The sequence below is a fragment of the Osmia lignaria genome, chromosome 7 (assembly GCF_051020975.1).
Source record: "Osmia lignaria lignaria isolate PbOS001 chromosome 7, iyOsmLign1, whole genome shotgun sequence".
In the NCBI taxonomy this organism is placed as follows: Eukaryota; Metazoa; Arthropoda; class Insecta; order Hymenoptera; family Megachilidae; genus Osmia; species Osmia lignaria.
This window is the reverse complement of record NC_135038.1, coordinates 10,230,581-10,246,835: the sequence shown is the minus strand read 5'-3', so window position 1 is coordinate 10,246,835 and position 16,255 is coordinate 10,230,581. Positions and strand designations below refer to the sequence as shown.

Below are 16,255 nucleotides of genomic sequence, written 5' to 3'. Positions count from 1 at the left end.
CAGCAGTATTTCCGGTTACGTTTCCAGATACCGTATGGTGTGCAGTAATTTAGACTGTGGAATCACGTGCTTTGCGTTGCACGTGCAAAAGAATCTTGATTTTCCCTCGAAATCTGCTACACAGCCATTTTTATTCCTTATAAGAACTTTCTTCAAGCAATTTTCTCACCTTTTATTTTATTGTTTTTTTATTATCATTTATAACACTCATTGTGGAAATATTTTAAAAGTTCAACATTTTCACTTAAAATATTTCAACATATTAATAAGTTAATAAATAATGAAAAATAGGTTCTGTAGCTGGTATTATAAGATAGTTTCATCATAGTTAACCACATTTGGAAATGAGATTAATATCCTTTTATCATAATACCTGTTCGTTAATTATACATTCTGGATATTTTGCGCGAATAATGACATTCGTTAACAAATTATACGTATCCGTTCACCTATGGCATAGTTCTCCTGTCACGAAATTGCAATTAACAACTAGGTTAATCGCGAGTCCCTGGCAACCTGCATTATTCAATTCATTGGCGTTTATCCAAATCAGTTAGCATCAATGATGCTCTATTCATTTCATTTAGCATATGATTCGCGAGATATTTTGAAAATACACAATAATTGGACAGAACCTTACACATGATATATAATTTCAGACAGTTTTAATAATTCAAGATTTTTTATGGTTTCTAAAATATAAATATCAATTCCTTTTTTGTTTTTATTGACAATTTGGTTTTCTTTGTTACAGGTACTTGGCGGTGGTTCATCCTATTACCTCAATGTCATGGAGAACTGAAAATCACGCGATCCTCGCGATTTGCATCGCATGGGCGATGATTTTTGCAATATCCACGCCTGCCCTGGTTGTTCATGGCGAGGTAACCCACTTATGTATACATAATTGCTATGCCCTGCATGAATTTTTTTCCTAACACACGTGTTATGTAAATATGCATTATACGTTTTAACTCTCGGACGACGGACCATGGAGAGAACTTCAATTTTAATTTAATTCCGTACTTTATATTATTCTCGCATTTCAAATTTTACACTGTTCCTTTAGAAATTATTCTTCCATTATATTACACTCTTTCTATTTAATTTTCTTTAGAATAATATTAGATTCAAGGGTTAGTGTTTCATTTTTAACTTAACATTTCGTGCCAATGAATCCACAATTTATTATGTGAAATATTATAATCTTGATTCTTAATTTGAAATATTATAATTTCACCTTTCAGAAACCTCCGCACGTAATTTTCTCAGTAATTATTGATGATCCACACGATATTAAATCTGTTAATTCTATCTAAATTTATGCCATCATTATTTGTCATTGCCAGTTCGAACCAGAACCATTTTATAGTGCGTGTATTAATCTCCCAGACTAATTCCTTTCTGTTATCGACCAGTGGAATTGGATTCGATATTTCAGATTCCTATCTGAAATCTCTATTTCCATCAGTTTTTTCTTTTTTCATTGGCACGCAGGTTCAGTTTGCCGCGGCCAAATTGTACGAACGCGAAATATTCTCTCCAGCAGGTACCGGTGATAGTCTCTTTGATTCACTCCTTCAATCCAGTTATTCGTTATCGATTTTACCGATACGATCAACGAGGGGATTTTGGTGCCATAAAATGATTAACAATTGGATTATCTAAATTCCATGAAGTTCTACGTTTAACTCACTTTTTCACGCGAACAGAATATGAATTTAAAAAGATACGATATATTTTTTAATTATTTGACTGGATACAGATAATAGAAATGATTGTTTTTGTTATTTTATAGGCATGTTTAATAGACAATTGAGAAAATGGTAAAAATAATCAATTAAAAGATAAAAAGTTAAATTAACCTTTTCCAAATAAATAGTATCCCAGTAATGATGCTAGAAAATTTAAGTGGTTCGAAGGAAAATTTCACCGATGTCATCTATCCTGTTATTCCCCAATGAGTGTTCTCACTGTAATTACTTTCGGATGAAATGAACGCAGTCAACTGGGCAACGTAATCGCTCTACTAGAACGTTCACTATAAAGTTGCAAATTTGAAACCGTAACATGGATTTGTTTCTGGTATTTCGTGGGTTACTATAATGGAGATGATTTATAAATCACTTGATTTTCTCGTTATCTTTGCCTTATTTCCTATTACAAATTAACAAATTGGCTATTGTAAGAGTCACTAATTACTGCTACCACTCATGACTATAATGACTCGTGCCACAAATTAATAGCTTCGTTATTATATTAATCCTCGAATGGCGGACCCTGGAGAGAGCTCCAAGTGCATATGTTATGTAATTTTGGGTCACGATAGATCCAGGCTCCTCTGTTCAAGGGTTAATAATATAAACTGAAATATAAAATTAAATTATTTTGTAATTAATATGCTGACTGGCACAGTAGCCAGCCATGAAATTGAAACGGAATCCAAAATTTAGCAATTTTGTAATTTGCATGGGCAGATCAAAGGGTAATTGATGGCAATATTTCTGAAAAGTGTAGATCGCGATACACATAGCAATCTCTGTAATAACGATTGTAGTTCCGTTGAATATCTCGATGCTCTGAACTCATTGTCCTGCATTATGCGATTTTCCACGATTCCGCTAACGGAAATGACACAAATAACCGTCCTTAACACGATGAGATCGTTCTATCGCTATAGCCTCACTGTATTTTAGGTTCGTTCGTGTAACACGTGGCATTTGACACGGTATAGAATTGCAAATAACATTGCGCGTTTTGTAAATCCCTTGGATACACGCTTCGGTTTAATTCAAGCATTAGCAAAAGGAATTCTATGGACGATACAGCCATAAATCCGATGATACGCGAACGACCCAACAATTAAACTAATTCTGCAGAATTGCAGCTACAGATATTCTTTCACTTGGAAGAAATTTCCCAGTTTATTTCTATAAAAAGCATACAGAATATTATGCTAGAAGATTAAATACGTTTTATGAATAATTTATTAGGAAAAAGAAAATTATAGATAACAACTGTTTCCTCGCATAAAATAATTCATATCATTTTTAATTGCAACTGGACAAAGCTTGTTGCAGGAAAAAATTTAATTTTTCATTTAAAAAGTGAGGTAATTATAAAATGCACATGCATTTTTACATTGAATAATGGTCCGTCGTCAGAAGGTTGAGGTACAAATTTCGTACAGTAGTACATATATTGTACATCAAAGATAATTTTCAAAATTAGCAAAAATATTTTGTAAATCAATTCAAAGAACAAATTCAAATTTTTTAATATAAAAAGAAAAGGCCCAGGAGACACGAACCATTTTTTCCATTAATGGCGATTAACGTGTTAATTGTGATGTTATTAATTATATGGATTATCTTGTTATATGCAGGATTGTTTTAGTTTCAGGACGTGGACGATTCGTCATCGGAGAACCTAACGGCTTGTCGAATTCTGCCACAGTATAATTGGCCTATCTTCCAAATGTCGTTCTTCTTGCTGAGTTACCTGCTGCCGCTGATGCTGATATGCTTCTTTTACATTTGCATGCTCGTCAGGCTATGGCGCGGGGAACGCGTCAGCGCCGAGAGTCGACGCGGAAGAAGACGAGTTACGAGGCTGGTGCTCGTCGTAGTTGGCGTTTTCGCCTTTTGTTGGTGCCCTATACAGGTTAGTATCGCGACGAACAATCTGACACACGTTAACATGCGTGATAAAATTCAAAACCCTGCAACCGTGAAATTTTCTAGCCAAAGCTTTTAAAAATAGCAAGTGGAGTTTCTTTATTAAAAGAAAGGGTTAAATTAATTTTATGTAATGATAGGAGTGTAAAATGATTAATGATGCTTAGATTCAAAATTGGGCAATTGAAATGTTTAAGTTAAAATTTTCAACCCCTTAAAACGTAACGCAAGAAGATATATTAACCCATTTTGTGCTCTTGCAACTTTAAATTACCACATCAAATTTCTGTTGTAACTTTGTAACTTTCACAGTTATTTTACTATCCTCTGTTATAACCATTCACGTTACTTGGATCTTCTTCTGAAGTAGGCCAAGTTCCCTTAGAAATTTTAAAACTTCTGAATTTTACGATTTTGAAACTGGAGATTTGTAATTTTGGAATTCTGAAACGCAGGAAATCTAAAATTTTGAAGTTCTTGAATTTTGCAATCTTAAAATATAAAAATAGCAAATGTCCACATTTTTGGGCGAGGCCAGTCCAGATATTTAGGGGATCCAGGCCCAACTTGGTTCAAATATTAAAATTTGGGTCACAGAAGATGAAATTTTGACGGATTTCTTGGAGCGGTAAAGGGTGTTGAATAATTTGTCGAACAGAAAATCACGGTTCTTGTAGCATCATATAAATCAAGGTGGTGTCGATCGAGAATGATGACAGGGGATTGAATAGCATTCGTGTGTTTCGGGGGAGACTAACGATAGGAAAAATTTACGACCGATACGAGCTGAATGTAATTAACTGGTATGCTATTCGTGTTAATGGAGATGGAGGATAAATTGCAAAAGGAAATTATAGGGTGAAATTCGGTAATACGGGGGGTGTTCCGTGAATAATGGGGGATATAGGAATGAGATTTATCGACCTGCTGTTCATTTTTAATCGTTATCATCACCAGACGTCAAAATGTCTCTCTTCAGCTGTATTCACAACATAATTAAATCTTAAATGCTTTCCTTAAAAAGATTCGAGTTTTTTTTTTAAATCAATTTTATTTGAAATTTTTAAAAATATTTTAAAAGTCAAATTTTTCATTTTGCTTTGTTACGAAGTTTCTTCCACTGAGTTGCAAGAATATGTTGATCCACGCAGCAATGTTTCAATGATACAGATTAGTATGTTTGTTGCTCTTTTGTGACAAGGAAAAAATGGAACACAGCGGATCGTCATTTTCTATTCGTTTTGTCTGTGATTCCATTATGAGTGTTGCATTTCTCACGACGCTGCAGAATATCCGGTTTGCCTGCCACGTTTATTGAGTTTTCTCTGTGAAATACTATTCTTTGAAACTGCGTTGGTCGTGTATTGAACACAACAGGAAATCGAAATATTGTGATACAATAGAGAAGACAAATGCTAGCGGAAACTGCTTGCAGATCAATCACACATTTGACCTCGAGTACGGAGAATAAATATACTCGTTTTTTGTTAGAAAAATGCATAGATTCTAATGATTGTTATTTTATTTTCAGCTTAGAAATAAGGGAATCCTTTCTCTGTTACTTTATAAATTAAAGTTATTTTGTTGTTTCTTTTTTTGCAACAGGTAATCCTGGTAACAAAGTCACTAAACGTGTATCCATTGACATCAGCGACGATTATGGTGCAAATAGCCAGTCACATTTTGGCATACACGAACAGCTGTGTCAATCCTATCCTCTACGCTTTCCTGAGCGACAGTTTTCGAAAAGCATTTCGAAAAATCATTTACTGTAGACCTCGGCCCGATCAAAACAGGCAACTGGGACCATTGACGAAAACTACGAGAGCTGCCAGTACTGGTGACATCCTTTAGGTGAGTCATTTTATTTATAATTAATATTTTTATTTTTATTGTGAGAACAAGAATATTTGTCATAAAGCATACTGAAATGTTTGAGACGTACCGTAAATTATTTTGATTAAAAAGTAGCGGTTGAAAGCTGAGTAGTACTGCTGAAGATTTCTAATTACGTGGTCGAGGTTAATTATGTAGAGAGCAATTAAAGCTCACTAAGATAACCATTTTTATCTGTGATACGAAATTTCCTTTTGCCAGAGGAATTAGTTAAACTATCCTACAAAAGTTCGTTCTTCCTTCTTCCTTTTTAAAATCTAAGTAAAAGGTATTATAGATCGTGTCCGTTAAACATTTTTTACTTTAATTACAGCGAGATTTTCCTTCTCTTTAAAATCGTGTAATTAAAACGAGGCTTATTCAACCCTAAGGCGATCGATCAGTGGGTGAAGCCTATTTAGGGGGTTGAAAAGAATTTATATCTTTTAGAATTTTTTCTAAAAAGTTAATTAATTTTTTTTTTTCTTTGACGCGTGGTTTTATATTTAAAAAGGTATCCTTTAAGAAAGTTTGTGTAATTTTTTTTATTTAAAAATATTCAAAATTTTAAAAGTCTAAAATCCTAAAATCCTAAAATTTCAAAGTTGTAAATTTACAAAATTTTATAATTCTGAATTGCTAAGATCTTAAGGTCCTATAATGCCAAAACTCGAAAAGTAAAACTTTCTGAACTTCTAAAATTGTATCAAAAATGAACGTCCAACTAGAGATATTTCCTCAAGATGCGCTAGCGCACTTTCTTACAACTCCTTTTTACCTTTACTCCTCGTCACCTTTCAAAAAAATATTCTTTTGTATCATGGACGAGCTGAGAGGCTTTGAAAACATGTCTTTCTTTCTTCGCTTCTTCAGGCGCTACTTGTGTTGCTGCAGGCGTAGATTGTCAAATCGAAAATGCAAGGCCATCAAGGCTGTACTCGTAGGAACATCTGCGTTATCCTAGCTTCGCTGTTTACCTTCTGTAAATTATGCTTCTCGTTTCGCTGCAATTTCCCACATTTTCCAGCTCATCTCTTAAACTCCTGCATCATCTGTGCGTGAAACGTTGAAATTATCAACTTTGATCATCCTGACGATAATAAATAAATATGACATTTTTAAACTGCCTCTGATGCGAGTTTAATTTATCTTTTTCCAATTACTGGTACATGAATATTGGCTGAACCTATGATCAATTTAAGGAAATGAGGATGTCAGCGATCGAATTATTTAATTTTTTATTAAACCAAAATTATGTTACAACGTGTCTTATCAGTTTATACTAGGGCACCCAAGGTGTTAACATTTTGTACAGATGTAATTTCTCTGTTTCACTTTGTTCATTCTTCGAAATGTCTTCGCGGTTGTTTAACATCAATCACAGAATTCTCTGTACAAGATTCTCGCGGAGGTAGGGAACATCAGAAGCTCCAGGGTGGCCATTGGGGGTCGGCAAAGCACCGAAGCTTTGTTTCATTCGCCGGTGGAATAAACGCAAACGTTGCTATCTTCCCTTTTTCTTCGTTTATCCGCGCAACTTGCTACGTTCACAATCTTCATTCTTACTGATACCGTGTACGATATAACTTACATCGTGGAAACTCGGATGTTTGGTGGTCGAGGAATAGGTAGGAACATAAATTACAAAAGCGTCCACGTCCGACCGAACTGCTCCCGGAGGTTTTGTACGATGAGAAAAGGGTAAATGGGTCTTGTGTAGGGGGTGAAATTCGCAGGGAAATGGGGTAGAGGTAAACGTTTCTTGATGATACCCCAGTACATTTCTCTACTTTTTTCGCAAATACCGTTCGCACTATAAGGGAATTTCAGAAGGGAAGCTTTTTTAAGAAATCGAATAGTTTTTGGGAGTTCTAAATATTATATTTAACCCTTTCGACTCCCGTATTTCCCATTTCGAAGATTATTTTGCACTTTCATGTGCTGTTTGTTGTCAATAGTTGCCAATCAGAATTAGTATAATAACTCATACTTTTGTCACATATTGTCCTCCAGGGGGTCAGAAACATTCACCGGGTCATGAATGGGGCTCCGTCATAAGTCTTTAATTTATTATGTCAAAAAATATTGAATTAAATTTTTTTGTTATTGCTCTTTTTCCAAATTGCATTTAGAATAAATTTCAATTTTAGACTCAAGCTTACTAATCAAGGTGCCCTTAGAAATTTTAATTCATTTCTGCAGTAATGGAACCTCATCCCAAATCATATTTTTCCCTATAAAAAGTTATGATGTTCAGTAGTGTACACGAACTATATGAAATGAGATGGTTTAAGGAATTCGAAAGTTTTTTCATTAGAGCCCAGACAGTCGTGTTATGCGATGTATAACTTTCCCGAAAAAGGAGGGAATTCTCAAAATTTGCTGACTCGATTAACATAACTGAAGCAGAGATGAAGCGTGTTCCGCATACTGATAGCAGAACACGCCTCTGTGGAAATAAAATCAACATTAAAGTGAAAGAAGGTTTCGGATCCTCATCAACATAATCGAAATTTAAACGAAAATTTGTTGCTAAAGAGCCAGGCAATCGATACTGTATAAAACCAAAAAAAAAAAAAAAATAAGTATTTTCCAATGTTACCGTAGGAAAAGGAAACTCTGTTGGAAAATGATTGGAAATCAGTGTTCGGTTAGATGGTAAAAGGAAAACGGCGCCGTACCATAAATCAAGATGAGAGTAGACACTTAAGATCAGATTACGGTGAAAATGTGCAAATTGAAACGTGATTGTTTTAAAACACCAACGAAAATCCGTTTACCTCTGGAAATTCTTTCTCGAATACAGTTCGTGCAATTTGTGTATTCAAACATGGGATCAAATTGTTTCTCCGGTATTTCCCTTTCTCTGGAATTGTAACGGATCGTTCGATTGACTTTCCCAAGTTAAAGTATCTACTGGACGGGAAGACAAATTCCTTCCACGATGAATTTCTTGCTGTGTATTATTTCGTAACGAAAGAATTCCAAGTTGGAATTTCTGATGATTTTCCTTAATAGAGCTTAAAATAAACTGTTTTTTTTTTTTTTTTTTATTTAAAATAATGTGTCGGTGGTAGTAAAGCAATTTAATTTAAATTAGAATTTTGTTTTAATAAATGATGGCTGCACATTGGATTAAAAAATTTGTCTAATTCAGTAACTAGAGTAATATATTATCCTGGAAACAGAGTCATTCATTACTCTGCTTGAAATCCTACGTGAAATACCTGGTCGTTGCATCCATTCTATTTCCAAAGCAGCCACCCTTAATAGACCCGGCTACAAATGTCTCTACAAATCGCAACAAGCGTAAAATAACCAATTAAACTTCGTAACCGGATTTTCACTGAAAACATAGTTCACTTTCTTAATCACCAAACGGTGTAATAGACCAATTCTCTAAGGTCTAATAGCGTTTTAAATATTTCATCAAATTAAATTACAGCAGTCCATCGTTCAAACCAAATTCTAAGTGCTGTACTATTTTATTAATTGTATTTGAAAAATTCTAAGGAAACCTTATGTTGTAAACTAATGTCGAGGATCAAGGAACATTTAGTGTCAGCTGTAGAATTCTATTTTTTTTTACATGTGTCGAGATTAATCTTCGTGGATGGAAGGTGTGCCCGATCTCGTCTCGCTTTTAATGAGATTTTCTCGAACTGTTAGGTCAAAATCAATACAGCCAACTTTTTCGAGGGAGATTGATGGGGTTGCTGATGGTTTGGCTTTAAACAGGATACTTCCACTAGACATTGATGAGATCCCTAAGGAAGCACAGTTGTTGCCGTGTCTTGTTTACAAGTTAATTAGGTCAAATAGTAACGTAAAACCATTACTCTGGAGTTCCTGTTTTTGTACTTTATGTGACGATGGAAAGTACTTAAATATGTTTAGAGCATGATCAATTGATCAGGAATATTATTTGATATTTTATGACTCTATTAATTATGTTTTTTAATAAATATCTTAAAATATTGTAGAACGATTATTAGGCCCTCGTTATAAAATCAAATTTAATATTTTTTTGTGTTGGGTGGAAATTTATTTTTAGACCACACAATATTATTCACTTTGTTTTATACATTTTAATAACATTTAATGAGAAAAATTCAAAAGTGCAAGTTTCAGCTTTTGAGATTAGTTTGACGTCATATTGACTTCTATCTATAATTTGATTGGTTCACAGAGAAACCTAATTTAAAAGGTACATCTATAGACGAAGACATTTGAATTATTATCATTTATTTTGAATTATTTTATGATAGCAAATAGCTAACATAAAATGTGATGGTTGAAATGATTTATTGTCCACTTTCGCATACTATGAATATATAATAATTGTTTGATTTCCGTACCCTAAATCGATTTCTTTGGACCCTCGAAAATGAGTACTTGCCATATATCATTCATGCTCGACGAGAGAACGAAAATGAAATATAGTTGAGGAAGCAATATCGTTACTCTTTTATCAAACATTTGTGATTGATCGAGTGGGATGAGCAGAATACGAAAGCAGGAGTGTCGATTCTTATGGACGGCACGATGAAAGAACATTTTCAGATACCAGGTCAACCTCTGCAATTCTACTTTTGAATCCACGGCTAGATAATAAGCCGTGGTGAAGAGGGATGAAACCGAGGGAGAATGGTACTAATTTTGGAAGTACTGTTCGCTAGATGCTTGGACTTTTCACGAGAAGGTCGTAACTGAAGAAGAAAAAAGGTATCCACTTTTTTGCGGATTATCTGCACTCTGCTGTGGACCTTTTTCTCGCGAATAAATTTCAACCTTTTCTGGTTCATTACAACATTGTTTCGTGCTACATTTCTCCGTATAGTGGGGAGAAATGTGAAAATGTTCTTGATCTTTTGTTCGACAGCTTTGTTCTCGATTCAGAATAGCCTTTTTTTAAATTTCTAATTAGTGTTCATTAAATTCTGATCATTGTTCCATAGTACTCTTTGATGGTTCAAAAATTATTTCAGTGGCCGGAAGTCACTGTCTTTCTCCTTTGACATCCTCTCTGCTTAATAAAACGGTCATCGAAGTCGTCGAAGAAAGATCGAGTTATGAGAGAGGAAAAAGAAAACGGAAGAAGGAGAAATAAATAGACGCCTGAAGCACCGACACGAAATCCTCGCCACTTTAATCTCTCTCGAGTTATTTCCACGATGACAGCACCAACTCGATTTTCTTGTTTATGAAATGTTTTCAAGGGCTTCGTATTATGCTCGGAAATCTTTTAATTACACCCCATTATTATTACGTCGCTTTCAATTTTCAACTTCAAATCCTTTTTTTATGGAATATTATAAGTTTTCACCCGATTATTCAATATTTCAGCATTTTCTATCGTTGGTTTTGTCATTCTGTGAAAATTCACCAAACGATCTTTGCATTTCCAAGCACGGAGAAAACTGAATCTCTGGTATCACGTTGCAAGCCAACGTTTTAGGGGCGCGATGTCGTTATTTTTAGCTCTCCAGGGGAAATTTGTCACAGGAAATGGTAAGACAGCAGCCGAGATTTGGTTGTAAGCTTTGTTACGTGACAGCAAGGGAAAGATTTGCCGTTCTTTTTTAAACGCGAACCAACGATTTTTAAACCCCTCTGCTGTTGTTTAAATGCTGGAATAATTTATAATTCAGTTTATACGAGTCTTTATCCGAAATTTTAATGAAGAAACAAGGTAGTTTTATTGAAGAATAAGAGAGTCTTATTTAATGGAACATAATTTTTGTATGAAATATTCATTTCTTGTAGTGGATAATTTTGGAGAATTGTTTCATATGATCGAATCGGGGGACCCACCCCCTCTGTGTATTTCATCATTTACATCGTATTAGATGCCAAATACTAACCGCCGGTTACATTTTGATCGTAACATAAACCGTGATTTCTCTGCTGGCGACAGTTATTATTGCGTTAACGAGTGACCAGCAATGGACTCGTGATATTTCTACGCCCAATATCCTGGCTAGCTTACGAACAATACTGATAAATTACCTGAAAAATGAGTTCTGTTTCCTTTTCTCTCCACTGTCCACTTTTATTTATGCATTCTCATGTCGGTGCTCCAACGTGAGTGGAAGACATAAGTTTCCCATGTTATGAATTCGTTGTCTAACTTTGGTCAACATAGTGGTTAGTATTCTTTCCATGTTCTAGGTTCCATATTATCCTTTAACTCTTACAGCAGAGCCTGTAATCTATATCTAATGTTACATTTTTATATTTTTATATTATACTTCTAATATATGGAAACCTTCTGTTTAAAAATTTGAGTGCCTAATTTTTGTCAATGATAATGATTAGATTGTGATTTGAAAATCAACGAAGCAGAATAAAATAGAGTATATAAAAAGAAACATAAATCTATGATTAGTAAAGAAATATCATAATTTTAATGAACGAAAGTACCTCAAAAATAGACGAAAACAAAGGTCAATAGAAATCGAACAATATACTTGATTGGAAATCGAATAACATTGACATGACATCACATTTTCATGAAAAAACTGATGCAATGTTTTCTCTCAAAAGGTATCGTCACAGAATACATCTATACCTCGCTATACGGTCGCTCTTTATACGGCATTTCGCTATAAAGGCCTTTTTTAATTATGGCCCTTTTTCGATTTACGGCTCACAAAGTTTCGTTATACGGCCAAAAAATGCTGTACTTTTATTTTTATGTAAGCATTTTTATAGGAAATAAAAAGAATAAAATGCTTTATGGAGTAAAAACTATATTATTTTATAAAAAATTGAAACAGATCCAATTGAATTTCTATGGGTTTGTATCAAAATAATTGATTCGTTATACGGCTTTTCGCTTTACGGCAAACTTTTCCGGAACGTATCTAGGACGTAGAGCGAGGTATGGGGGTGTTCTTTTAAATTAAAGATAGATTTGATTTCACAGAGGATGAGCCAATTTTTATTTTATTATTTTATAAAGCGAAAGACTTTATTCTACACGAATAGAACTAGAAGATTAATGAACGTAAAGTAAATAAAAAAAGATGGAAAGTATAAGGATAATAATTAATCTTCTTTACGTACTCCCCTTCCGTGACTCTGCTCTTTGGTTTTATTACTAAAAAAAACATCAGTCTATTTTGCAGTGATTTTCTAAAATCCACTTTACTTTTTAATTTTAATAGCCTCAGTTTAAGATTTTATATTATTATTTTTCGGAATTGCAATGATTTTTCTTTATTTTTATTGGCGTAACTGCAGAGGGGTCAAGGTGGACCTTTTCAAAAAAGATTTAAAAATTCTAAGATTCTAAAATATATTACTAAAGTTCCGAAATTTTGAAATTCTGATATTCCAAAATTCTGAAGTTGTAAAATTATATAAATATGACCCACCCTATTCAAAGACCTTAAAAACACAGACATTAACAAATGTGTGAAATAAAATATAAAATTACAAATCTCTTGAAAGCAATGTATTATTAAACTGTTTTTATTTCATCAGAAAGTTTTTTACGATTTTTAAACAAACATTACAATGATTTTTTTTGAACATTCGCGTATTTTACGCGGAACAGAGGATGACGAAAGCAAGAAGTCAGCAAAACGTATATTCAAAGGAAATCTGGTTGCTTTTCAGTAGAAGGATGCAATGAAACATCCGGGAGAACCGTTTGTTATTGTAGCTTCATTCAGTAAATGCCCCCCATGGTTGCAGTAAAAATAAACCATAAAAAGTAAAACGTTTGTTTTAGAAAACGCAACTTCAGTGATGCTGCGCAATATTCTCCCTGCTCTACACAAAAGATTACGTTACGTGTATTCTTTTCTGCAGCAGGAATTTTGTAAAAATCACACAATGCACTTGTTTTAATTTATATAATTCCGACACTCGAAAATACGAAAAGGAACAACGTTTTCACACTTCATGAAGAACTTTTCGTTAGAAACGAAAACACTCTGCAAGTAGTATATTCCTCTATTTCTATGCAGCACTCTGAATGTAAAAATGAAGGAGGAAAGAAATGAGAAACAAGATAAAATAAAAATTTGACTAGTGTGAAAAAAAAAATAAGACAGGTGCAAAGTATTCTGTCATGTTTAATAACACTAACATTGCCTTATATTTCATGGGATTTGTGATTCTTGTAATTTTATTTTTTATTTAATACATTCTCTGTTACCTTCATTATTCCTTGTTTAGAAATTGAAAATTGAAAATTAGCTGAAGTATCGTAATTTTCTTATCCAATCATTGACTGTATGACTAATCAGTTTCTGCCACGTTGAACAAAATTAGGTGAGCAAACTGAATCATCAATTATTGATCATCAGATTGATATACTCGTTGACACTAAGCGAATAAACGTGGAGAAAATGGAGGGCAATGTTGTCCCATTCGTGTCATTCTGCTAACTGTAATCGACGCTGTGTATACATTATGAATATTTTATAACGATATTATACCTCTCAAAAGATACAAATGAGGGTATATTTAAGTTACCATCAGAAAAGCTAGGAATGTGAAATATTTCATGGGCGAGTGATAAAATTGATTCGTAGCTGGTCGATAACGCTAATCGGTTTGAGTGTTAGGCAAAATACCGCAGGAAGCTTTTAATACGATGAAACAGGGAAATATCGATCGGGTGACACGTTTCGAGATCACTGAAATGCGGGTTTGATTAAAGTGCGTTGCCTGTTTAGCTGTGTAATTTCGGCGATACTCATAAAACTCGAATGGTCGAATGGTATAGGTTTATCGTCGATTTGAAGTGGCTATGGCAAAACGCGAATCACCTTCCATTTCTCTCGACGCCCGCGGCCAACTTTATTTCTTACGAGCGCAACATCTATGAGACATAAAACCGTAGCACGGTAATAACCTGAAGTGTCGAAACTGCGAGAATTATGCTCGATACACCTCTCATCTCTGCTCTCCATCAATAAAATTCACTATTTTATCCGCTGCCTATTAAAGTACCCGGAGTAATTTGCCTCTGTTTATAAATAATTAGCAGGTTCGCTGTCGTGCATGCGAGATTGCGGGTTCGATTGTTAAGGGAATTGTATCAGGAACACACTTTATTATAAAATTACTTGAAAATTTATTTCAATATTAATTATAGTAGTACCTAAATATTTCAAAATAACATACTAAATTATTAAAAATACGATAGATTAATTTTCAAAATAAAATCATCTTTCTATTTTCTAAAATAGATCAATCGAAAATTTATTAGATTCCAAATCACCCAATTCGCTCGTTATTCTTCTGTGTCGTTCGAGACGACTGTAATATAAATCATTACAAGATCTTGGTAGTTCCATATTCGCTTTCCGGCTTATTTTCGTCGCTCTTCTAAATTTATCGCCCGTCTCTCAGAATAACTCTTCTCCTAACGAAACATTCAAACCCACCTCTTGTGTCTTACGAATTGGTTCTTTGCTTTCTGTCATTGTCTTTGCTCAGCAGATTTTCTCGTTTGCTTCTTGAATGACTGAATCCCCTTCGCTATTCTGATATTCAAATTCTGCAGCCAATTACCATTTTTATTCTCTTTCTTTCTTAAATATTAATTAATGAAATAGCTGGCATCACTAGCATACTTGTGGCTTATTGAAGAATATGAATGGTTTTATATTGGTTCAAAAATTAGTGGAAAATGAAATCAAGGCACAATTCGTGAGAAATTTATAAGAAATTGCGTTTAAAATAGACTTACCTGGATTGTCTGGTCTCTAGGGGATAAATTCATTGGAGAAAATTGCGGAGGATTGCGCGTGTATGCTTCGCGGAGCGTATAATTCGCGAGCGGAAAGCTTCTTCGTGGAATAAGACTCTGGGAAAGTCTTTTTAATATACACGTATTTGTACGTTCATGCTTGGAGTTAGTTACTTTGAAGATTGGAGGCATCTTCTTCGACACCAATAATTAGACGAGTTGGAATTCATAATTAATGAATAGTGGCTGGCACACGAGATACGTGAAATTGTGCCGTGATAATTAGGAAACTCAACTTGGAACAACTTGTTAGAAATCGCTGAAATTAATCCACTCAAATGGTTATTCTTTACTGTTAAAGTAGATGTATTAAAAATTACTGGATTTTATATAAATTCTATAGTAATACAATTTCATGACATAAAAGTTTTATAAAATACTAATTGTCGTATCAATTTGAAGCTTAAGGTACAATAAAAATAAATACGTAAAAGTTTCAGCAATTATCTGAATACAATTTCAGTGGTTCTTTATTACAGCAAACAGTTAATTACATAATCCATTAACAGATATCCAATTCCAATTATTTGTATCTCAAAATAATAAAGAAATTTTTAATAAAAATTCATTTAAAAGAAAAATTACGGTATATTTGTCGACATAAAGTTAAAAATTAGAAAAAATAATTAAGTAAATAAAAATATTATTTTGATTATAATAATAGCAATTAAACGAACCAAGATAATAATTGCAATAATTGTAGCAACAATTTTAGTAACCATTGTAGTCGTAAAAAACTACTTTCTCCTCAGATAGCCATGGAAATGTAAATGGTTAGCATAAATGGTTCATTTCAATGCAAATGCAGCTTACCGTGTGCTCTACAGTTGCATCAATTTATTCTGAACTGCACTACTTACAGAAAGAAAGCTATTGTTACCGGTATAAATATAATGAAATTACTATTTTTTGGACTTGTTAACGGAAACTGCTT

At 33.7% G+C, this 16,255-nt stretch overlaps 1 protein-coding gene across 2 annotated transcripts in view; it reads left to right on the top strand.

The window, feature by feature from the left end:
- Positions 1 to 16,255, top strand: part of AstA-R1 (allatostatin A receptor 1) — a 36,779-nt gene that overhangs the window by 6,027 nt on the left and 14,497 nt on the right. For both annotated transcript variants that reach the window (XR_004581486.2, XM_034324926.2), the window contains exons 3-5: positions 755 to 884; positions 3,397 to 3,663; positions 5,283 to 5,531. Coding sequence is in view for 1 of the 2 variants with exons in the window: in XM_034324926.2 (XP_034180817.1) it covers positions 755 to 884; positions 3,397 to 3,663; positions 5,283 to 5,531 (646 nt within the window). In the remaining variant the exon portion in view is untranslated. The remainder of the gene's footprint in view (positions 1 to 754; positions 885 to 3,396; positions 3,664 to 5,282; positions 5,532 to 16,255) is intronic.